This window comes from Hemicordylus capensis, chromosome 4 (assembly GCF_027244095.1).
Source record: "Hemicordylus capensis ecotype Gifberg chromosome 4, rHemCap1.1.pri, whole genome shotgun sequence".
Classification (NCBI taxonomy): domain Eukaryota; kingdom Metazoa; phylum Chordata; class Lepidosauria; order Squamata; family Cordylidae; genus Hemicordylus; species Hemicordylus capensis.
In genome coordinates this window covers 95,657,420-95,683,112 of record NC_069660.1, presented here as the reverse complement: position 1 = coordinate 95,683,112, position 25,693 = coordinate 95,657,420, and the positions used below count along the sequence as shown (strand labels likewise).

At 41.5% G+C, this 25,693-nt stretch overlaps 1 protein-coding gene across 5 annotated transcripts in view; it reads left to right on the top strand.

The window, feature by feature from the left end:
- GLIS1 (GLIS family zinc finger 1) overlaps positions 1-25,693 on the top strand; it is a 335,102-nt gene that overhangs the window by 111,294 nt on the left and 198,115 nt on the right. For 4 of the 5 annotated variants that reach the window (XM_053248208.1, XM_053248207.1, XM_053248204.1 and 1 more), the window contains exon 3: positions 22,263-22,461. The exons of the other annotated variant lie outside the window; for it this stretch is intronic. In XM_053248208.1, the coding sequence (XP_053104183.1) occupies positions 22,263-22,461 (199 nt within the window). The remainder of the gene's footprint in view (positions 1-22,262; positions 22,462-25,693) is intronic. 5 annotated transcript variants of the gene reach the window in all.

Genomic DNA, 25,693 nt, shown 5'->3' with positions numbered 1-25,693 from the left:
CGATAGATAGATCGATAGATAGATTGATAGATGGTGGTGAGCAGTTCTAATGATTGTAGAACCAATTTCTACATCATTTATTTAGTGGCTAGATTGATATTTAAGATATTCAAACTGATATAAACAGGAATTCTGTTCTTACAGAGTCACTGTACCATGGGAAGTGTATAGTGGATTCAGATGACAACATGCTTCAGAGGAATTATCTCCGGTCGTTCCAAAGCTGAAAATAAAATTTTCCAATTTTGTGTAGTAGCTTCAGACATCCCCAAAAGAACTGATTATTTCTGCACCAAATATAATGCTGTTCTGAATTGACTTTGTGAATAGTTGATCTTGGGAATCTAGAGTGGCTACTTAATTCAGCAGGTTTTCTGTAGCTTTCCGGAGTGAATGCCTAGGGCAGGTTTAAGAGCTGCATCATGTTTAAATTCTCAAGTGAAAGGGTAAATCATACTGATCATTGTGATTTCTGTAAATGATCTTCAGTTCTATTTCTTCTGCTGCCTTTAAAAAAATATTTCATTTGTGCATGTTGATGTTGCAGTTCTAAGACAACCAGCATGGCATTCAGCACAGCAGGACATCACAAATTGGCCAAATTTGCCTTAGCATCTTGGGCTGGAATCCCATGCTGACAGGCAATACTGATTTTAAAGCCCCAAGTTATTAAAAAATACAGTGTAACTAAGCAACTGTGTTTTTATAAGGCTCATTTCTTCTTCCTAGCTTTGCCTGTGGCTGTTGCATCTATAAAATATTTTGAAGTAATATCTCTTAGAAGTGTTTTGTTATGCTATTATTAATTTGGATTCTAATGAAAAAGGGTTCTCTGATTGCCTTTCTCATTGCCGAGTATTTCAATTGAATGTGTATAGGTAAGGTGTTTTCCGAAGATTTTACCTTTACTTTTACAGCAATGCTGTATTAAATATTAACTTCTAGAGTAATACCTGTGTTGTCTTTTGCAACGAAAACATCAAAGAGACTTTTGGCACCTTAGACTAACAAATTTATTGTAGCATAACCTCTTGTGGACTACAATTTAGTTAAAGTGTTGATTAACTATAATTTGGTTTAGTTTTTTTTAAAGCCGTCACAAGACTTAGTTGTTTTTGTGGTATTTATTTTCTCAATGTCAGTTTACTGTGGTGGTCTCAAAAATACAATATTGTATTTCTCAGTGTGAGGAAATTAAAATGGAAACATTACCAAGGGTGCATATACTTTTTTGAAAGTGTATGATGGTAAATTGAATGAGTTCATTACAGTGCTCTAAAAGCATGGCTTGTATTGATTTTCAAATCTGATTATATTTTCATGTTTCTGTGTTGGTTCCCTCCTTTCATTTGGCCTATACTTTCACTTTGTCAAGCCTAAACACACCGCTGAATTATGAGCAAAGTATGTCTGTGAAGAAATCGCTGTAGAGATTTTGTGAGGGCAGTACTACTCTTAACATTTTTGCAAATGCTGTGTAAAAAAGGATTGGCTTAGTTAATTGCTGCGTAGGCATGGTAAGTATTTTCCCAGTGTATGCCTTGAACAAAATGCACACTGCTGAACTGTGGCATAGTTTTACCTTGGCTTTTGGTTGCCTGGAGACTCATAGGGACTTTAGTATCTTTATAATAACTGAGATTTGGATAATGGGGACTGTAATCTACTGAAAATAACTTTCCATAGTTGCCTTCGGTTATCCCTGGCTGAGAGCTGCTTTTTCTCTGCAGAAAAGGCCCTTGACACACATCAGACTAGCATTATGTTTTCCCCAAGCTACCAGATCTTTTTATGGTGCTAATCTCTATGGAGACCCCCTAAACCCATATAAAATCCCTCAATGCAAATGTTTGCTTTGGCACAATTATTTTAACAGTTATATGTGCAAATCCAGTATTTTCTCTAGTGACTCAAAAAGTGCAACAATTTCTTTGACTCAGTCCTCCTGCCCAAAGTTGAAACTTTCCTACAAAATGTGGTCCTTACTGAAGTTGGGAGTTCATGTCAAAAATCCTGATGTCAAAAGAATAGCCCTGCTGGATCAGGCCCAAGGCCCATCCAGTCCAGCATCCTGTTTCACACAGTGGCCCACCAGATGCCTCTGAGAAGCCCAAAGGCAAGAGGTCCCCTGCAACTGGTATTCAGAAGCATTTTGCCTCTGAGGCTGGAGGTGCCCTTTAGCCACAAGATTAGTAGCCATTGATAGACGTGTCTGTGAATTTGTCTAAGCCCCTTTTAAAGCCATCGAAGCTAGTGGCCATCACCACATCCCATGGTAGAGAATTCCATATATTAATTACACACAGGGTGAAAAAATACTTCCTTTTGTTGGTCCAAAAATTATTCCTCTCTCTTTTGGCATCCCACTTCAGACACACAAATGTTCATATTAGGTATAAATGCTCACTTCCCACTTGGCTCTGTGATCAACACAAGAAGACAGAAAATTGAATGTGATGCCCCAACATTTTATCTCTTCACTTTGCTCTCCATATCTCTAATTATCAGACATGCATGACAAGGTACTCATATTTTGTGGGAGATGTTTTCATTTTTGATAGCCATTCCACACAGAGAAGATCAAAAGTCATCTTTTATTAACAACACCATGTTCCACGTAGTGGATGGCAATATTTATGCTTATCTGTGCTCCACTACTCAATTTCACAAACGTAGAGCACACATTGAAAATTTCTTCTGGTGGGGGTGAGAGTTTCGTTCCTAGGCCAACAATGCTTGAAATGCCTAAAAAGAAGACCAAGTCCACAATGTGTTAAACAAGAGTTACCTTGAAGCTCTCAGTCAACAAGTTACAGAGACTTACAGATACCAGAATCATTAAGAACTTTGCTCTACGGATCAATTACCAGTGACAATATCTCAGTCTTACTCTTCGCAGAGTGCACCAAAATCTAAGCCTTAAGGGGAAATCCCTATTTCCACTTCTAAAGATTCAGCCACTTAAAGATGTTACCTTTGACTCGTTCACTAGCTACCCTCCGCTTACCAACTCTTTCTTTGGCAACATCCCACAACTACCAGGTGGTAGGAAAAAAAGTGGTCCCTTCCTCTTTTGACATCCCACTCCAGACACACAAGTAGGGATGTGCATGGGACCAGTGGGGGCTGATTCAACGGTGAGGGTGGGCATCCTCCCCCGCCCTTAAAGTTATCCCTCCCCCGCCGTCGAACTCTTTGAACTGGCCAGTGTTCGAACCTGTTCGGAGGCCCGTGTACATCCCTAAAAGTAAGAACACTCACCTTCCACTTTGCTCTGATCAGTATAAAGGAGGCCTCGGTGGTGAGGATGTGCACAAACTGGTTCGGCAGTCCTTTTCTGGACTGCCAAACAAGTTCAGAGGCCCAGCATTTGGACCAGTTTGGCAATGGGGGGGTTACTTTTAAGGAGCAGGGAGGTTACCCTTCCCGGCCGTGTCTTCCCCACCAGCATTGTCGCCAAAACTGCTGGTGCACGGCTGCTGTGTATCTCCTTGCAGTCCCAGTCAGTGTCAAACAGGAAGTGCCAGACGCATGTTTTGGCAGCAGTGGCGGCACGGGAAATGCGGTGGGGTAAGGGCACACTACCTGCTCCTTAACCCCCCCCCCCACCAAACTGTTAGACCGACTGTTGGTGCACATCCCTACTCAGCGGCCCTTGCTCTCTGCATCTCTAATTATCAGATACGCAGGACAAGATACTCATACTTTGTGGGAAACTGACACTTCTTGGGCATTTACCATACAGACCTTGGATCCTCATAATGGTAAATTTAGCCTATGGCATTGTTCCACACTTTTTGTTGCACCCCATCTATGGAATAGGCTCCACTGTGAGGCTTGCCTGGCATTGTCAGATTCTTTTAGACACCGGGTGAAGACCTTTTTGTAAACTCAGGCTTTTAAAGGGTTTTTTTTTAAGTTTCTAAAATGTTGTATTATCTATTTTAGATTGTAATTTGTTTGATTTGTGATGTGTTTTAATTGGATATTTTTACTGTTGTGAGCCACCCAGAGAGCATTTTGTTAGCGGGAGTTTTTATTATTATTTTATAGTTTTTATTATTATTTTATTTAACATTGTATGGTCTTTGATTTATGACTTCAGAAAATCTCCATCTAATTTTTCAAAACTGAATTTTAGCTTCATCAGTATTCTTTCTTTGGCAGCTTCCTTTGCCTTGTATTCAGCTGTTGACATCCATGTCAGTGTTTGACATTGCTTGTACCAAAATCTAATTTTAAAAAAAATATTTACAGCATACTAAAAAAAGTGTAAGTTGGTACATATGTATTTAATGTAGTTTATTGTTCTAAGTGGAACCAGCCTATGTGCTGGCATCGAAGAAGATCTTCTGGAGCTGAATGCTCTGTATTTTTAGGTAATTACTAAGAGCAGCAGAATAATGCCACTAAAAGCAACAGAATAAAACAAATTGTGACAAATTTTGTTTTGGTTTTTATTATTGCCAATTACAAAGAATAAAAGAAGTGATTATAAGTTGATTAGGTACAGAATCTCCTGTTCTACAGTACTTTTTTGAGAAGCCGTTGAAGAACTCACCTGAATTGCACATAATATTCTCTACATTTAGATTAACCATAGATCTGTATAATGCCCTGTGATATTTGCTATTCTATGTTTAATAATTTCTGAATTAGTCTTAACTTTTTACAACCTCAGCATTCTGAGATGAAAGTTCAGTGAGGTTTCTACTGTGATATCCAAATCTGTTGTCACATTGGAGTGGAGGGTAGTAAAAAGTGCTGCAGCTGAGCATTAGGGGTGTGCACGGAACGGGCTGGTCCAGTTCGGTTTGAGTCCGGATTGGGCCCGAACCAGACCTGGCCAGTTCGGTCCAGCACCCCCTCGAACCGCCCCCCCCCAGTTAAGTTCGGTCTGGGGGGGGGGTTCACGAACATTTTTTAAATAAATAAATAAATAAATTTTTTACTTATCCTTTCCAGGGGAGTTGTTGGAAGTGGTGGTGGTGGTGGGCTGTGGAAATTTCCCTCCCACCTGCTGGCCTCCCTTATTGCCGCCACTGGCCATTTGGCCGACTCTCCCTTCCTTCTCCAGTGCAGCGGCCATTTTGGAGCCCACCATGCCTGCGCAGTTGTCCTCTGCAGGGCTCAGGTCACGCAGAGGCCAATTGCGCAGGCACAGCAGCCTTCAAAATGGTCTCCATGCTGGAGGGGGAAGGCCCGAACAGGCCGAAGAGCCGGCCAAACCTTATTGCCAGTGGAAGCAATAAGGAAGGCTGGTGGGGGGAGGGGGAACCTCCGTGGACCCCCTTACTGCCTCTAACAACTCCCCCAAAGGGGTAAGTTAAATTAAAAACAAAAAACAAAAACACCACAAATCTGCGGACCCCCCCTAACAGTCAGAGGGTGTTTGGTCCATGGTCGGACTGAACAAGGGATGGTTCGGTTCGACCCCCAATGGTCAAACCATGTCGAACATGTTCACGCATCCCTACTGAGCATCATTTAACATCACTGAGCATCAAGCAAGTGGCGAGGGGAGGGGGCACACAGTCTCCATTCAGCAGCAGTACCCCTCCAGAGTGCTGTTTCAGCTGCCCCTGCTTCTTCTACACAATGCTTCCCAGCAAGGATGTGAGGTTCCTCTTGGGTTGCTGCTCAGTGATGGTGGCCTCTTACCATCTTCTACCCCACCTCACCAACCACCACTAGTTGCAGCTTGGAACTCATCATTGTATATTTGCTGTGAAGAGTGTATTTGTCTTCCTATTGCATATTTTGGTCCTGATTGTATTTTACCTCATCTCTGTCTCTTATGATGTTCCTCTTGTTAGGATCTCACCCCCATGTGGGCAGTTCAGCATCTGAGGGGTTGGGATTCCTGATACCTTGGGGCTGATGCAGCTGAAGTCAGTCCTAGGATCCTATGGTCAAATCCTTTTTTGTTTTTTGGGACAGGGTTTGCAGTGCAATCCTGCCAACACTGTGTCTGCTCACCCAGAGGGGTTGGCTTGTTACTTCACAAGTAGGCTCCTCTGTTACCCATTCAGTTACATTGGCTTACACCAAGGCTTGCCAGCTCACATAGCAGGCATAGTCCTGTTGGGATTTAGCCCTCAACCTGCTTGCTATCGCTTTCTCTGTAACGATCTGCTGTGTTCTCAGGCATTGGAGTATGAAGAATTAAAACATAAGAACAGCAACATTAAAACATTAAAAAAAGTTGTTTTTTTAAAAAAAATACAGCAAAAACAGACACAGGGACGAATAAAACTATATTTACAACAGCAGCTGAACGTTCTTTCAAAAAACCTCTCTCATGATCCAAAGGCCTGGAAGAATGTTACATCGGCTTCAAGTCACACCACCTCCCCATTTGGGCCTGTGTAGCCGTCACCAAGTCCCAGGAGGAACTCGCCCTCCTGAGGCCTATATGTAGCTCAACTGGCTCCTCACTAGCCCGTTGATCCCACTCCCTGCTGGAGCCTTCCTGAGCTGCCCTAGAGCTTTTCCAGACTGCAAGCTTTACTGTGGAAGTAAGTGGCTTAAATTAGGATGAGAGCATAAGTGCATGTAAGCATAAATAAATAAGCTGGGGCCATTCATTTTGGATCCCTTCCCTGACCTGAGCTCTGGGCGGCTTCATATCCTTTGTCATGCTTCTCCCACTTGATTTGCCACCCTGCTTCAGCTGCTGCTTCTTGCACCCCAGTGGAGGTGCTCCTGTTCGGACAGACAGCATAAGGAGGCTGCCACTGCCTTGTCCCCACCACTCTGCTGGCTGCTCCATTCATCCTGGCTCCTCTCTGCCACTCGTTCCTACTGCTGGCACCATCTCCAACGCTCTGCTTGTGCGGTGGCAGTGGAGGAAGATGCGGGAGGCCCTGGTGGCTCTTCAGAGGCTGATTAAAGCCTCTTACTCCTGCAGACCAAAAGGTAACTTGTGTGCCTACTAAATGAAGATTCCGAAGAGGCATTCGCCTGGGATTGGCTCCCCCCAGCATTTTAAACAGTGCAACTTTGTTAGGACGCCAATATGGCGCATTAAGGGCAATTATCAAGAAAAAACTGAATAATGCCGCTGGCTGTATAATGACATCTTACTGTTGCCATCCTGAAGTTGCTGTAAACCCTTCCTTCATATGAACTCTCCCCCTATGCTAAGTGTAGTGAAACCGGAGTAAATTGCTGTTTGGAAAAGCTCCTTGGTGGCTGCTGGGTTTTGATGCTGAGTCCTGACTCCAGTGGGCAACTGGAGGCGAGCTGGCTGATTCAGGAGCCTGAACATTCTGCTCTGCTACAGTTCACTTCCCTCCCTTAAAGCTATTTTTACTACTCCTCTTAGTTTGTTTATTTATCATATACTGCCTGGTATGTGTATCTCTAGGCAGTGTGCACAATGGGATCTGTGCATACAAACAACCAGTTGTGTGATGGTTGCTTTTAGTTTTGTCCTTTTGGGTTTGCAGTAGCATAGTGTTGCAGGGTCATTCCAGTTGAATGGATTATGGCATGAAGATCGTCACCACAGGGATCAAAAGAGAGTGGCCTCCAAGTAGTTGCAATCTCTCTGTATGAACTTTGAAAGCACTTCTGCCTGTAATTTTAGAGTCAGAAACTGGGTGGTATAACAAGAGCTTTGTTAACAAGAGCTTTGGCATTGCTCTGGATCTGTGGTTGTGATATTGCTTTTAGTGCTCAGTTGAACTTAATAAACAGTTCCCTTTCCTGCCAGTATCTGTGTATTTTAGCAAGACTACAACTGCTGATTAACACCATCAGAAGTAACATCCAAGTCCTGCTCCTATCATTGTGTGTCAGTACCATCAAACCAAGCTGCTGTTTCCTTTCTTTTGCCTGGTGTAAGAATTTGTTCAGAAAGGGAATGTGACAGCAGAGAAGCTTTTTCTATTTTCACAGTTTCCGTTCCTTTCTATTTGTCCTTTACATTCCTGGCCCTGTTCTGGACATAATTCTTGTTCACCAGCCCCCTTAATTGGGTCCATATGATCTTTCTACATAGCAAGTAATAGTTTGCATAAGATTACAACTCAGCACTCACTTGAGACAACACATGCACACTCAGTTATGGACTTTGTATAATGTTTAAATAATTTAAATTAATTATGCCCAGCCCCATTTCAAATTAGCAGCAGCCTTTAAAATAAAAATTGGGACAATTCTTAGTTTAAAACATCCTTAAACATTTTTTAGAAAATCTTTAGGAAAGATTTTAGATCTATGCATCAGCAAGACTTCACCCTCAAAAATACAGATATTTGGAAATACATACTGCTGATACTTTATTTTTTAACTGAATTGAATTTTAAAATTCACCTGTTTTTCCAGAAAAACTGTCCAAGGTGATATACAGTAATATATAATTAAACCATATGATAGAAACAAAAATATTCAGCAGCAGAGCTCAAGAATATATGCCCGTTTACAGTATGTGAAGGAACAAGGCTTAGACCTCTTGGGTTTCTGTAAATAAGCCCCTGTATTGTATCATGTATAATATTCCCAAACCTCTTCTTGTAAATAAGCTCTGATAAATGAATTGTGTTATATTATATTCATAAAAACTCTGCAGTGTTGTAAATAGGATTTCTGTGCTTGCAAATCCCTGTGCATGGAGAAGGATGACAGGGTCAAAAGTTCGTTCTTGGTTTCCCTTAGTTTCACTTTTGGTTTAGCATTTTGACAGTTGATTTTTGGTGGGGAAAGAGATTTTTAAAAATGGAGTGAAGTCGAGAGAGTCCTGGAAGGAGAAGTCAAGCCAGTCGGCTGGAGAGAGTCTTGGAAGCCAGAGAAGTCAAGTCTGCTGGAGAGAATCAGAGCTGAAGGTTGAAGAAGACAGAGAGTCTTGAAAGTCAGTCTGCTAGAGGGGGAAACTCAGCTGAAATCACTAACAAGAAAAAGAGTAACCAGGTTGGATTGGGCCCCAGACCAGTGCTGTAATCAGAACCACCCAGCAAGTCAGAAACTGACAAAGCACACAGGACTCCTGAGTAGGGACCAGTATAGAGTCAGGTAGTAGATGCTTTTTTCCAGATTTTATTTTCCCTGACCTGCTCTGTTAATAATTGCTCTGAATTTATTTTTTGCTGCAAAAGTAATGTTTTAATTGAACCAATTTTTCTAACAGTAAATTTTCTTGTTGTTAAAAAAAAGAAGAAGCTTGTTGATTATCTCCACCCTGCCTATAAGCCTTTCCACACAACTGAGTTTTGTTTTGTTTTGTTTTTTGGAACGACTATTGTAGTGGACCCAGCCATACCAAAAGTGTACATGGTGGCAGCGGCAAAAAGGTTAGGAGGAATAAAGGGCTGTTCCTCCACATGTGGTAGCAGGGGTGGGATCTGTCACCCGTGATAGCATAGTGGGATAACTGTTCCTCCACTCAGAATGTTTTCACATGCCAAATGTTAGAGCCCAGTCAACAGTCACAGTCTGAATAACCACTCAGAGTAGCTTCTACCCAATAAATAATAATGTAGCCACCAAATTAATAATCCCCTGCCAACCTTGACGATTATGTTCTCACAAAACCCAATGGTTGGCTGGTAATAGGAAACAATGGTAATGGGTTTAGAGTTAGGAGAACTGAGGTTGCGAAACCACTGCAAAATCAAGGGTGGGAAAGTGTTAAAAATAGTTTAAAAATCAATGAAAATCCCTAAAAAGAACCAGAAGTCCCTAAGAATCACCAAGAGATAGCAAGAGTCGCCAAGTCTGAGTGAGCAGATTGAACCTTTGGAAATTTTTTGAACCCCCCAGAAACCACTTAGATGTATTCATTTGGTGGATTGCTTCAGTCTCGGGGTTACTTCTCTCTCACCTCCGCTTCTCTCCTTCTCTCATTCCTCAATTCTTCTGTCTCTCTTTCTCTCCTCTATGTCTCTCACTCCTTTTCCCTCCACGTGTCTTCTCTCTCTCTCTCTCTCTCTCTCTCTTCCCTTGTAAGCAAAATCCTGTGAGAAATTGCAGATACTCTGGTCGCGTTAGTCAAGACCGACCACTGTTTCCCAGTTGCAGATACTCAAAACCGCTGATGGGAAAACTGCAGTTGGCGAGGGATGACGGTATATTGGGCCCTATTCCCTTTGTGACATTAGAGAACACAACCTTTTGCTCAGCCAGGAACCTTTTGTTTAGTGCTTTTTGGCATTAGAGAATATGCAAACAAGAGTTGCATCTCAGTGGAAAGTTGCTGTAGCCTGGCTTGTGCTCTCCCTGTCCATTTCTTTTTGTGAGGGAACAGCTGCACATGGCCAGCCCACATGATCAGTTTTAGTAGGGAGAACAGTTTTCTTTCTCCTCAGTTCTTGAGACAGACCAATCCCGCAAAATATTATCTGTGATTTAATTAAAACATTCTGAGTATGACACATGGCTTTAACTTGCATTTTCAACAAATGTATCCAATCTAAATTGCTGAATATTTGAGAATTAATTTAATTGGTGATTTCAAGTTTTAGACTATTTTATCTAGGTTGCTGTCTAATTAAGCACCCAATTTTGCATTGATAATGTAGTGTCATCTTGTACTCTTTTAAAAAACAGACAAACCAAAAACCTTTAGTAGTAAATGTTTGGTAAGTTTATTGTTGTAGCCACAGGTCATAACACACACATTAAAGCATCATAAAATATAATAGCTAATACATCATGCTTAAAAAAAAGCTGATGACATAAGACAGTAAAAAACATAACTAGCTAAACAGCATGCATGAAAATAGATATATAATCCTAAATACCTAACTGTAGTTACAACTCTGATGGTTACAACTTGAATAAGAGAGCTAGTCCTGGAACTACAACTTAGCCAGATGTGCAGCAGGGCTAGCAGATACAGTTCTCTTACTAATTTAAAAAAAGAATAAAGCAAAAATGGTCAGTTGATAGCTAACAAGATGCTGTTTCAGAACCCTTAAATTTATCAATAATTTGACCCAGTGTCTTTTCTCTTATTGTTCCATAAAAGGAACAGGGTAGGATGTAATGTATAAAGTCCTCCACTTGCTCCGGTCACAGGGGCAGAGATGCTGTTCCCGGGGAACTTCGTGAAATCTGCCTTCAAGATATTCCGAGGGCATGGTTTGAAAATGTAAACTGATAAATGCCTTCCTTAGTAGTGCGTTGGTGAGATTGAGTAGGTGCTGTGAAGTGGATCTCTTTTTCTTGGTTACATAGGGAGAACTTTGAATGTTGGACCAAACAAGCATCTTGGCTGTTATCTCGCTCAAGGAGCCAGTCATGGTTTCCCCCCCTAACCCAAGGCTTAAGTTCCTCTAGTGGAGGCAGAGAGTACATTTGTAGAATATGGGATAGCATATCTGCCCACTGATCCCCCTCCTGGTGTGCTAATGGCATGATTTAACTAGATGGTCTACTGAAAGATTGTCAAGTTTCTTAAAATATCTTAGCAGTATTGGATGGACTCTTGAGGGCAGCCCAACCTCCATTCTCAGATGTGCTGCAGCAGCAGCAGGGGTGCCCAAGGGAAGGCCCAGAATTATTCTGGACTATTTCTAATTTCTCACTCACTTTCATATTTCACCCCCAAATCTCTGCCTTGCCCAAAAGCTGTGGAATTATCTTGTCCTGAAATATTTTGAGTGCAGGAGCAATTGATTGATCCTGACCCTGGAGAAGAAGAATTTTTAAATGATCCCCATTGTACATCATGCAGTTAATAGGGTGGTATTAAGATGGACTGACCAAAATAAAGATTTCTGAAAGGAGACACCCAAATATTTAAAGGAGGGGCATTGCTCTATTTGCGGAGTGTTAATTTTCCATCTGTGTTTGATCTACTGGTACCAAAAACTACCATTTTTGTTTTATTGTAGTTGATCCTCAACTTCTTCTCTTTGTAGTAATTGGCCAATCAGCATTCTTCTAAGCCTGAAGAATGTATATTTTATCTGGGCTGCTGTCTAATTAAATGCACAACTTTGCATTGATAATGTCATCTTGTACTCTTTTAAAAAACAGACTTTCATTAGCACTAAATGTTTGAAAAATTGCAGTTCAAATAGTTTGATTTTAAAATTTGCAGAACATGACAATCTAGATGTGGCAAATATGTGTGCTACTATTCAAAAATTTAAAAAGCTACTCATTGCATATGTTTGTTTTTTGCAGGATTTCATAAGCTGATGCTGATTAGCTATTCAGCAACAGTTTCCCCATGTATTTCCAGAATTTTTATCAGTTTTGCTTTGCTTTCACTCAAATCTGTCATAGAGCAGCAAAGACTCTGATGTTTTTGCTACCTTAATTTCCTTCTACTTCCAATGACATTGAGACCACCATTAACAGCAGGCAAAAATCCATGCAGAACTGTTGCTTTTTTCCTCGCTCTTCAGATCTACGAAAATGGTGTAAATTTCCACATTGCAGACATGACTTCATTCTGACATTCTTTCCCCCCCTCACACACACAGTCTGTATAAACAAGCATTTAGGTGGATTTTTAAAGGAATAACTAAGTTCTTCATCGAAATGGTGTTAGCTTTTTAGCTCCTTCTAATTTCTGAGTTGTAGTAGCTGAAACAGTTCTGCATCCATTAAGACAGAGCTTATGATTATATTTAATTTTAGGATCCTGCACAGAACTCATGCCTTTGCTAAAGTATTTGAGTCCTTGATTGCATACTATCAGTTTTTATTCTGATGTGCTTCATGTTGGAGGGTGTGTATGTTAGGGATGTCCATGAACCGGTTCGGAGGTCCTTTTCTGGATTGGTCCGGCTACAGGGTGCTCTTATCTCTCTGCCACATTTTCCCCACCAGTGCTGTCTGCAAAATCACTGGTGTGGGGCGGCAGCGTACTCTCTTGCCGCTCTGGTGAGCGTCAGACCGGAAGTGGCCAGTGTACATGGCACTTCCAGACTGATGCTGACCAGGGCGGCAAGAGGGTACAATGCTGTCCTGCGCCAGCGATTTTGCAGACAGCTCTGGCAAGGGAAATGCGCCACTGGGGTGGGGGTGGGGAGAGCACGCTCCCTGCTCCTTAAAGGTAACCCCCACCACCACCACACTGTCTGTCTGCCAGTTTGTGCACATCCTCTGTGTGTGTGTGTGTGTGTGTGTGTGTGTGTGTGTGTGTGTGTGTGTGAGAGAGAGAGAGAGAGAGAGAGAGAGAGAGAGAGAGAGAGAGAATATGAATATGAATGTCCATTTGATTATATGGAATGGATGGATTCAGCCTACATCCAGGCTTCCTGGATACATCAACCCACATTGGTCCTATATGGCGGGAATCACGTTTTTCTTCTGCAAGTAACTGTTGCAGGTACTTGCAGAAAATGTGTACCTGTTGAAGTTGACTGTCCCACTTACAGTTTAGTACACAAACACTGAGCTGCAGATTAGGAAATACATACCCAAAGGGGTGTGATTGCCACTGAAACTCATTGCCAGAACACCACATGGCTGTAGAAACAGCTGTAAGTGGCTATGCACAAGGATTGGCTTAATTGCATGGTAAGTACTCACACCAGTACCCCAACTCTTTGAAGGCTGGCATGCTACTGTTGGTATCTACCATGGGCAGCTATGGATGATACCATCTTGCCTACACAACTAGGAAGGGGATGCACTGAGAGTGTGCTCATTGAGATGTCTGTAGAGCACATCCCAACAGGCATGCTCTTGGTGTGTGTCTCCCTTCCTTAATTGCATGGGTAGGGACAGTATCATGGAAACCGGTCCCATATAAAACAGCCAATGGAGCCAAAACAGATTGTATTACATGGGGCTAGTTTGGCCACATCCGTTCAGACAGGTCTCCTTTCTTTTCAGAAGTGCTAACTATATTTTCCTTTGTAAAAGTGTGAGTGTTGAGCTCCATGTGACTATGGAAATTTTTGAATTGGCTTCCCATATGGGTTCGCTGGAGTGTGTGGTAAGTAAGTATCAATCAGAGGTGCACATAGGTAATTTTGCAGCCTGGACCTAAATGCCTTTGGAGCGCCCCCCCCCCGCAAGTTAAGCATTATCCCCCCCCACATACACGCACACTGACATACACAGTATTTTAACACATGGGTTCTTGAGGGCGGCACAAATAGCAACTGAACTCACAAGAATGTAAGAATACAAAACATATTTATGCAAATAGGCATTAGCAGAAACATTTCAATATGCAACTTAACATATTCCCATCCCACACATCTCTTTTCCCCACTCCCTCCTCTGTCTCTAAAGCACCCGGCATAGGTCATCATCACACTCAACCACACCATCGAGGACAGACTAAAGAGGATTTGGGGGGCCCCAGGAGGGTGGAGGCCCTGGACTTCGGGCCCAAAGTCCAAGGGTAAGAGTGCCTCTGATACCAATGGTACTTGCAGTATCATGGTACTGTAGAGCTGTGGAGATACAAAGATGGGGGAAACATCACCTGTTGAACATCTACCTCTTCATCTCTAAGGCATAGGAGTATTTTAAAGAAGGCAAGATGAGCTGCTAGTGTTATAGCTAGCTATACCTTTACAGTTGTCCTGTGTGATTTTCTTTGCACCAATGGATCAGTCTCACTATTAATAATCATTCAGTGACACTTAAAGTTTTGTTCCAAAAGGACACTGTGCTGCCAGTTGTCTAAAGAAAACAACATTTTTACTGGCATATCATAGGTGCATTCTGCATGATGTCTCAAAGCAGCAAGAATAAGCAAATGACCTAGTTTGGCAGACACCACAAAAGCCACAAAATCTCTGGGAATAGTTAAGTATGCTAAGCAAATATTTCAAATCTATCTTTGTTTAGAATGTGAGTCATTGCAGTTTTATGTGACATTATAACTATTTGTTCATTGTTCTTAATTAGGTAAAATTCTAAAGCACTACAGCAAACCTGAATCATCGCCTTTTCCATTAAGTCTTATCTCACTTAAGTTCCACTGGCTGCTTCTATTAGAAATAACAGGACCTTTGTATACACACATCCACTATGAATGAAAAACTTTAATTGTCCTTGAGAAGAAAAGTTGGTGCTAAATATATTCCTTGGTTCTAATACTAGGCATCATTCTACAACCCAGCATTGTCTTTTACTGGTAAACTGTAAGGCACGATCTGGTTCCAGGGTGCATGAATAGCATCACCTTGCTCAAACTAACTGGTCAAGTTTGGATGCGTAGCTGCCCCATGTATTTAGTCCATGATGGAAGAAAGGTGGGACATAAATGTGATAAAGACAATTAAAATGAAGCCCAGAGAGCTTTTTGTTTATTTGAAAAGGTATAAATCAACATCACTGAATCGGCTAACTGAGCAAAGGAACCTTTTTAAAGTGGCAATTCTCTTTATTTATCAGGGAGAGAGCAACTGGCCCTGTCCAGCTGCAGCACAGCATCCTTCCAGTGCCTGTTGCTGGTGTCTATCTTGTGAGCCCTTTTGGGCTAGGGAGCCATTTTATTTATTTATATCTATGTAAACCGCTTCGGAATATAGCCACCTGATGGCACAGCGGGGAAGTAACTTGCCTAGGGAGCTAGTTCCCTGCTGGTATGTTTCTTGGACTATGGGAAACACCTATATCGGGCAGCAGCGATATAGGAAGATGCTGAAAGACATCTCATACTGTGCAGGAAATGGCAATGGTAAACTCCTCCTGTATTCTACCAAAGACAACCACATGGCTTTGTGGTCACCAGGAGTTGACACCAACTCGACAGCACAACTTTAAACCGCTTTGGGAACTTTTGTTGAAAAGTGGTATATAAATATTTGTCACATTTGTATTCAGGATGTGTTGGTTTGGAGTGAAGTAACAGAAGAGATGTTTAACTCTTTGCCATTTATCGTGTTTGTGTTTACAGTCACCTCTGTCTCTGGGGTTTCCAGGTTTTTAAATACTCTTGCAAACATGCATTTGTAACCCTGTGGGGGAGAAAGCTCCAGGGTGAGTCATTTCTAAGTGGAGAAAAAGTTAAATACTCCTCTGCTCAAAATTGCAAGGGAGCTTTTCACTTAAAAAGCAGCAGCTGTAGTGACTTCATTACATGCATTTTGCATGCAATGTGTAGTTTGCCCCTTTATAGTTCCAATGAAGATTATAACCATACTTCCAGTCTGCTCCTAAGTAAACACCATGACACACTTTACTTTTTAAACTTGAATATAAGAAGTATCTGCATTTGAATGGGAATACAAGAGTTGTCAGTTGTGGATGACTCCTGTAGTTTCTCTGCAATACATTTGAAAGTGAGAACCCATTCTTACCTTATTGATTCTCTGATTATTTTAAGGAAAGCTGGAAGGTACTACTCTTCCTCGGTTGAAAGTGTGAATGTGCTGAAAGTGGCTTGGAGACTGCATGGTGTGTGTTGGTGTATGAAGCATTATAATAGACTGGTCCAAGCCTATGCTTTATCTCGGAAGGCTATGGGCTTGGATCTCTGGCTGCCCAGCCCTGTTTCTTCCTCATGTCAAATGCATATTTGGAATTTTGGCGTAAGATTTCATCAATACAAATAATCACTTACCATGCAGTAGGGTTTTCTCCAGCATAGCTTCTGGGTGGTTCTGAACTGATGCAAGTGAGACTTTCCTGTGTTTCCCATGTGTCTGGATGGTCACCTGTGGCTAGTGATATTGATTTCCTCAAGCTATAGAGCTCCATGTCTAGAATTTTCTTTTGGGAAATGCCTAGTCTCTTTTACTCCCCACCCTCACCCCCCAAGGTTTCCAGATGCTCCAGTAGCAAGTGTGGCTCATGTATTTTTGAAAAATGTAAATTCTTGCAGTTTTCATAAGGCATTTTGTTGTCATTTTTATTTCATAAACCCTGGTCTGTTTCAACCCCCCACCCCCACTCCACTGAGAAACTATACTGTACTGTGATATCTCTAAAATCATGTTCGTTCATATCTTGTGTGAGGAGGGTACTGAGTGAAATGTGTGTCTATTCAATCAGTCTTGATTTTAATGAGTAAAGTGAATTATTTGGGGGAGGCTTTCCCTCAGTCTTTCATTTCATGGGTATGTGCATGTGCAGGGAAGTAACTTTTGGAAAATAAAGCAAAATCTAGTTAGTTTTATGTTTTTAAACATAACATTGATGTCCAAATAAGAATACAGCCTCTATTATCAGTAAACGTTTTAAGACAGCAAGAGCAGAATCAGGGAGACATGGCAGAATGTTGCAGCCAAGCATGGAGGGCTAGGTAGAACGAACAGCTTTACACCATAGCAACAGAACAAGTTTGTAACTAGGGGTGGAGCCACAGCAGCTACATAATAATTCAGAACCAGCCACGGTCATTTGCATAGTAGCATTTTAGTAGAAGTAAAGTGTGCTGTCGAGTCGGTGTTGACTCCTGGCGACCGCAGAGCCCTGTGGTTGTCTTTGGTAGAATACAGGAGGGGTTTACCGTTGCCGTCTCCCATGCAGTATGAGATTATGCCTTTCAGCATCTTCCTATATCACTGCTGCCTGATATAGGAGTTTGCCATAGTCTGGGAAACATACCAGCAGGGATTCTAACTGACAACCTCAAGTCATTTCCCGCCATGCATTTAAAGATTAAACTAGACATTAAATTCAGCACATGGTTGAGGCTAGTATTCATGGGATTCTTCCTGCACTGAATAGCAGTTAGACTGTGACCACGGTGGAGAGATTTAACTGTGTCCTCAATTATGGTCCTGATCTGGATTGTTTCCTCCCACTCCCTCCACTGCTATTTTCCAAGGGGGAAAGCCCATATTAACAGCAGCTGTGCACTTAAAATAACATCTAGTTTGACCCTAAGAAATTAGCTAACTTCCCCACATTTCTTGTCTGTTCTTATCCAAAGTCAGAGATGTTTGGATATGTTGGGAATTCTCTCTGGTAAGAGAAACCCTTTTTCATTATACCAGAGTGTACAGAGGCACAACACAGCGGAATTTAGTTAGGCATGCATGTCTGCTGAGAGTAAAGTAACTTGGAGCCAGTTCATAGTTTCAAATCAATATAAGTAGTATTTATTATAGAACTCCATTCTAGATAGTAAAGTGAAGAGATAGGATCTCTAATCTAGCTAGCTAGATGGATGCAGATGGATTCTGCATCTCTGCACACATGGTGCAGGGGAGAGGAGCTTGCATGTTGCAAGGTAGAAGGAAGGGAAGAGGGAGTGGCAGGAAGGAAGGAAGGAATTCCCTGAGATTAGCAATCTACATATCAAAGGGATAGTGTCAGAGCAGTAGAGAAGGGATGACCAATGTCTTGACCCTCTAGCCCTCTGACTCACTAGTCTGTCCTCCTATGTCATTGAGACAAGAGACAGCCTATAGTCCTTCACTTCCAGCAGGATATAGAACTGTCTACGTCACTGTCTTGTGTATAGAAACTAGAGTACTGTATCTTAGCCATTTAAACTCAATGGACTCTATAGTTTTGACTTCATATTTTCCACCACTTTTTTGCCAGTTCTCCTTATAACTGTTTCCTCACTAATGAGTTCTATATGGATATAAATATAAGGCTTAATCAAGCAGGTCTTGCTTTATCACATTAGTTTATCTGTGGCACTAACTCTTATTCACTTGAGTAGTAACATTAGTTAATGGTGCACCCAAGTCTGCTTTGTTTCGTCAAAGAACTTACAAATCAGAACTTACAAAGGTGCTTCCTGTAGACCTCCATAAGTACAGAAGCAATAGCAAAGCATGCAAAGTCATAACATTTTTAAGTGAAAGGAAACAATGGGGTGATCAGGGGAGAAATTAGCTCACATGAAATTGGGAGTTTGGGGGGAGATGGGAGAAAAATAAGCTTTTGTGGGGGTGAAGAGAAATTGGCCTACAATGCACACAGCGGAGTTCCAGATCAGGATGGGTGGTCAAAGGAGTAAGGAAGCTGCTCACAGGGGGTGAGTGGAAATTGGTGCACTGCACGCCACATGTAGGTGTAGAGGCTTGTCACTCTCTCAGGTTGAGCTTGGGAAAACACCCCATGTCAAATGGGAGTGTTGCTGTGTACTGCTTCCAAATAAGAAGGCCATGAAAGAAAATTGGAGGAATTATTTCAGTTTTTGCAGTTTTGCAAGAAGCCTTTGAAAAAATGGTTAGGTCTGTATGATTTCTTCAGAAGCCTGATCAGTCTTATGCCCAGATGGACTGGAAATTAGAAATGGTACTCAGCTAAGTGTTTCTTGCTTTATTTTTCCTTTCCTGTTCACCAGTCTAAGTTGTTCTGCCTGATCTTTTCTGGTGAGTTGTTAGCAATATATATATGAGTGATTAGAAAGTGTCTATTATGTTCTGCTGCTGTTACATATGCAACAGGGAACCATTTTTTAATCCCAGAGCAGAGTCACTGGAAAAGGAAGCAAAAGGACTGGGATCCAAAGAACAGCAATATTTCATGGCAAAGGAAGCTTGAGGTTTGTGTTTCCTCAAACTGCAGCCCCCGCCCCCAGCCAATGCCACATGGCAACCTGCTTTTGAATTTGTGGGTATCTTTCAAAAACAGTTTGGAAATAGCATGTGGCTGTTCGCAGATGAGTAAATTCTTCATTGGGCATGCCAAAGGTGTGTAAAGACCTAAAATAGCTTGTTGGGGTCCTGACCAAGGTATTTTTATCCAACTTTGTTTTGAATTTAGTGAGGTTCTTTGCTTCTGCATTTTTCCCTGAGAGAATTTCATTTCTTCTAGTTACTAATATTGATAGCTGCACTAAATTAAATCTAAAACTACTACCAGAGGCACTCTTACCACTGGACTTATGGGCTGAAGTCCAGGGCCTCCACAGCCCCTGGGGGCCCACAAATCCTCTTTAGTTTGTCCTGGGAGGTGTGGTTGCCTGGCGGAACATGATGCTTAATTTCTGTGTGTGTGTGTGTGTGTGTGCGCGCGCGCGGCGGGGAGTTTCTAGGTCCAGGCTCAAAAATTACCTAGGTGCTCCTATGACTGCTACCAAAATCCAGGGATGTTACTGAAAAAGCAACAGAGGATTTGCCATTACAGCATTCTGTCACTTGATCAGTGTGGCATTTGAAGGCAATCTTAGAACATAAGAACAGCCCTGCTGGATTAGACCCAAGGCCTATCTAGTCCAGCGTCCTGTTTCACACAGTGGCCCACCAGATGCCTGTGAGAAGCCCACAGACAAAAGATGAGGGCATGCTCTTCTGCATTTGCTCCCCTGCAACTGGTATTTAGAGACATCTTGCCACAGATATCTTACTCTTCCTCCGATGAGCCCAGAGCGGTGTACATGGCTATCTTTATCCTCGCAACAACCATGTGAGGTAGGTTAGGCTGAGAGGTACATGACCGGCCCAGTGAGTTTCATGGTTGAATGGGGATTCAAACTCAGGTCTTTCTGGTCCAACACTCTAACCACTTTGCTATGCTGGCTTTCCACAGTATGCGTGGTGTGAAAAAGTACTTCCTCTTGTTGGTCCTATATTTCCTGGACTTCAGTTTCATGGGATGACCCCTGGTTCTAGTGTTGTGAGGGGGTGGGTGGGAATTTCTCTGTCCACTTTCTCTATTCCATGCATGATTTTATACGTTCACAGCTTCAACTGTGAATGTTTATTTTGGGGCTGTACTTCAGTTTTAGGAAGAGGACAGAAAACACATGTAGTCTGAAATATGTTCTCTATTAAGATGTTTACTATTTGCATAGAATGAGATAGTGATGAGTGGAAATGTCAACTTTGATTGCTCCATCTGGTCTATCACAGAATTAACAGAACTCATCTTTCCTAGTTGAGCCTCTTCAGAGTCCTATGTAAGCAGATGGAAGCAATTCTGTAAGCAGTTCAAACCATTTAGACTTACTGGGGTATGGGCAGGGATCCCTCATGACTGTTCATGTTACACATACACACACACACACACACACACACACACACAACACACCATCTCTTTCAACAATGTAGATGCTACATCATTTCTCTGAGACTACACTGAAGAAGAATCATGGTCATTTAATTGGTACTGGATCACTGATATCAGACTGCCTTTGTAAAATTATTTGATAACACTTTCTGAAACCTAATCTTTTCTAATGTAATTTTAAATTATACTTCATGTTTCATGCTTGGGTGCCATAATAATATGTGTAAATGGAAATAGATAAGGCTATCGTAGCATTGTGCTTGGGCACATCTCCAGATCTTTCTTTGCCCTGAACTAATCTGTCATCCAGTTGAACTGCCTGATGAGTTACAAACATTATTTGTGGCCACATTATTTATGACAATGAAGTGGTTGTTTGAGTTCTGTTGACATCTTTGAAGGGTATGTTAATGCATAGATTGTATGCACATCTCACAAGGAGTCAAAAGTTAGGAAGCTAATATGTTATAGACAAAATTTTTGGGACCTGGAAAAGCCATCCACAATTACAATTTGTGTAATAGGATTGAAAATGGATTTGTTCTGACCGGACTGGCAGTTCTGTTGCTTTCAATGTTGGGTAAAAAGAAATTGTTGCCAAAATCCATCTAAAATAGACCAGTTTTCAGTGTAAAAAAAATGAGTTTGCGATCCAGCACATAACTGAGAGTGCTGAAGTCCTACTGATTTTAATTATTCAAATAAAAGGCAACAGGACAGAAGCACACTAAACTGTGTGCTAAACATTTTCTGTGTTGTGTAAATAACCTTTATATTCTTATTAATCCTCATTTCCCCTTTTTTATACTGTAGTATCACTTCTATCCTTGATTGACATAAAAGTTCTGCCAGAAATTGATTCAGGTTTAAACTCTTCCTTTTTTTGCAAACTCTGTCTCTATGTTGTTTGCTTGCAGGTGGGAGGATGGGATGCAACTCATAGTAGCAAGAGTTTGCTCTTCTGCAGTACAGTACTTTTAATTTCTGTTTAAAGGCAAAATAGCTATGCAGAATGTATTCACTGTTGATGTTTGAGATTGACATTGCATGGCCTTCAGGAAAGAGCTGCTCCCCCCCCCCCACACACAATCCTCGCCAAAGAGGAAAAAAAGAAAATGAAGATCTGTCTGCAGTTGTCCATTCTTTCAATAAAAGAGAACTATCTGATATTTTTCATGCTACAATATGAGTTGAAAAACAATAGCAATAAATTGTAATGGATAATTCCTTTGGAATTAGATCTTGATTAATTCAAAACCCTTTGTATGATCTCCTGGCAAATTTACCATGATTTTGTGAGACTGCCTGCCAATAATGGGTGGAGCATACTGAGGGGAGAGAGAGAACAGAGAAAGGGATCAAGCTTGTTGAGGAGCTCATCTTTATGATTTTCTATTCCTCCTTTATCTCTCTTTTTTCTTTAACAGTGAATGGTGGCTACAACCACTGTAATTTGATATCCGAGAAGAATAACATGATGGACATGGAAATGACAAATAGCTTGGGGCCCGTGTGTAGACAGAACCTGCTCATACACTCAGGAAACTCGCTTACCCGAGACCACCCGTTGCCTTGTGAAAGATTGCTGCATGCTAGTCAGCTGAACTTGTCTGGCTCAGATACAAGGTATTGTTTTCCATTTTGATTGCCTTTTGTGCTTTATCACTTTTAAAGTTAGTCAGAGCCCTGCACACTTCCTTCTATGGCCCAGCAGTTGCATATCAATCCCTTTCACCAGCTTGAGTTTGCCATGGATGGCACCTCATATTTCATAGATGTGGTCTTACTTGGACCTTGTGAAAGGACCTGAGAAATCCTCTGCCTTCTGCTACTGAGTCAAACAGGACAACTCAGCTGCAGGCTGCATGGCAGTTTCAGGTATGAGGCTTGACCTTCAGCCTCTTCAATTAATAGTTGTTTGTAGCAGGGATGGAAAAAGCTCTGCCTGTACATCTGAGTGCAAGACCTGTTACTTTGTTGAGTTTAGAATGGACCAGAAACTTGTCTTCTATCAAGGAGATGTTTCTGAAGTATAATTTGAAAGTGAGAAGATGCTGGTTCCTTAACGAGACTATCTCATAAGATATGACCAGTTGCCATTCAGGCAACAAGGCACTTGCACCTTAAAAAAGAAAAAAATCCCTTTCTGTACGCAGTTCAGTTTACACATCTTAGTAAAAGTATACCATTATATTTGCTTTTGAGGTTTTAATGTGAAAATTTGATCACTGATTTCGACATATGTTTTTTCTGTTATTTTAGTGGCAGGTTCTTATTTACTTGTGCTATTTATCAATTATAGGAAAATACAGAATACAATGTTTTATACTTGCTATAAACTGACATTATTGCCAAGTTTCAGGTTGGATACCTTCCTAAGCAGAAGTCAGTTGTTGAGAGAAACTTGCTTTGAATTAAAAATATGTCTACCCATTTTAATTACCCTGTTCTTTGCCAAACTTTGCATAGAAACAATCTTGACCTTTTTGATATTCCGGGGGGGGGGAATCCTTCAAAGTTGCTGCTTTTATCTGATATGTTTCAATTAATACATACTTCCTACCTGGAACCATCAAACTCAAATTTCCATATGCACAGCATGAGGAAATAAGGATTCTAGATCGGTCATGGAATTTTTGCTGTTTTTTATTTTATTACATTTGTTTGTCAACTCCATCTTGACTCTGTTATGAATCCACATGGTGCTTACTTGCTAACAAGCTGGTTTTATTCTGTCATTGAAGACAATTATATGATGCAAAGATAATTGGGGTTGGAGCAAACAAAAGGAGGAAGAGAAGACTCGGCTTAGATCTTTTCAGGAGCTTTTTGAAAAATCCATAATGAGGAAATGACAGATGCCTGTATACAGGGGATCATAGTATTCCCTTACGAAATATGAACTCCTTACAACTCTGTCTCAGGGAAGATTCCCAGAACAAGACAGGATTATATGCCTCAGAACATGAGAGAGACACTATTGTGATGTAAAGCAGCAGGTGACTGAGGCAATTCCCTTTACTCTAAAGCTTAGCCTGAGTTCTGTAGGTTTTTCTATTTTCTCAGTAACTAGAAGAATGTAAAATGAATATCATTGTTTCTCAGAGATGCCTTATCTTTGTTTGTTTGCTTGCTCATTTTTAGCACCTCAGGTTGTACGTAACTTTATGTTCTTACAGATCTCTCAAGAGTCCCTCACTGTGATGTCATTCCATGTTGTTGTATTCTGAAAGCTCATCCCCATCCTCCAGTTAGCTTTGCAAACTCCTGATTGCTTAAACTTTCTTCCACTTCAGTTTTTCCATATTTTTGTAAGTAGGTAGGACTCTGCCCAATGCAGGGTGCTTTCCAGATTACATGCTGTTCAGCAGTAAAATGCTTTGGCTTGGCAGGATTGTTTTGAAAATGTAAATAGCTTGTGCAACCCTCCTACATTGGGAAAATACAGCTATTTATTTGCGACGTACATGCAACGTTGTAGAACTGAAACACAAGGATAAAATCCAAAAGAAGGCACTGGAAATATGAACGGCACTGCACTGACAGCGCAGGGACTGCGATGTTGAAGCGCAGGCAGAACGGAAGCACACTTAATGGACAGTAGTGACATGGTTGTAGCATGTGATCTGGAAAGCACCCAGGATGAAAGCCATCTCCTAAGGTGACCAAATGGTTTGTCACAGCCTGGTTTTTGTTTGGGTGGTGAAGGGTCCTACCTCATTGGAAACCAGGATGCCAGACATCCAGGTTTGAGGCAGGCAGTTTGTTTTACACAGATTTACAGTTGACTTGTCAGTGTCCAGCTTGATTCCCCCATCATCTCAACTTCAGATATTTTGAGTTTAAAAAATTGGCGGTGTTCACACAGATCTGTCAGTGATTCAGAGCTGACAGCTGTTGCTAGCATGATGGTGATTTTACTGATGGACCTGATATGTTGAATAAGGTAAATAAAATTATTGCCGCAATGGCTCCCAGGTATCTTGCCACTATATTGCAGCCACAGATGCCCCTGGTACACAGATAAGAGGCTGATGGAGTGGAGGGGGTAGAAGTATGCCTGCTAAAAGTGACTAATTGTAGCATATGCCAGAGGGGTGGTGAAAGCAAAGGGGATCTTTCTTTTCTGCTTTTCCCTGTTCTGTACATCTTGTTCTGTGGAGGTATTGCTGAAACCTTGGGTGATGGAGCAGGAGCAGGTGGTGGCAGGAGGTAAGTAAGAGGTACAAGGGAGCTGGAGACAGGGACTGCAGGAGAGCATCATAGGAGCACTAATGTTACTTTGGCAAGAATTGGACCTCAGCAGAACTCTTCAAGAACCAGAGCAGTCCTTATGACCACCCAAGTCTTGCTACTTAGCTATGCTCTGGAAGGTTCTTAAGCATAAAATAGAGTAAACCCAGATGTGATTACCTGTGTCTTGGAATGCAAATTGTGACTAAACAGCAGTGGGGTGTGTTGAGTCAGTTTCCAGCTGGGTGTGGAGCTCTTCCACTGCTGCCACACAAACCCCCGGCAATTCTTTTTCCTTTCCTACCAGACTTTGGAGCCTGATTAATTTTTTTTAAAAAAGTAGGCGTGGGGCAGTTTGGGGGGTAAGCCGGCAGAGGAAAAATTCAGCACTTTGCTCCTGCCTACCACTTCTCTTCTGAAAACAATCTTCCATCTCACTGCTTTATTGCTGTTGGTTAGAAACCTATGTTTGATAACATGGTCTTGCTGCCATCACATGTGATTTTGTACATTATACGGGCACAGAATTTGACTTCTTCGTTTTTTCATTTGAAATGTAATATTGTAAACTTTACAGGCACCTACCAGTAAGGTGTACAACTCAACCATCCATTTGTGTTTTTGC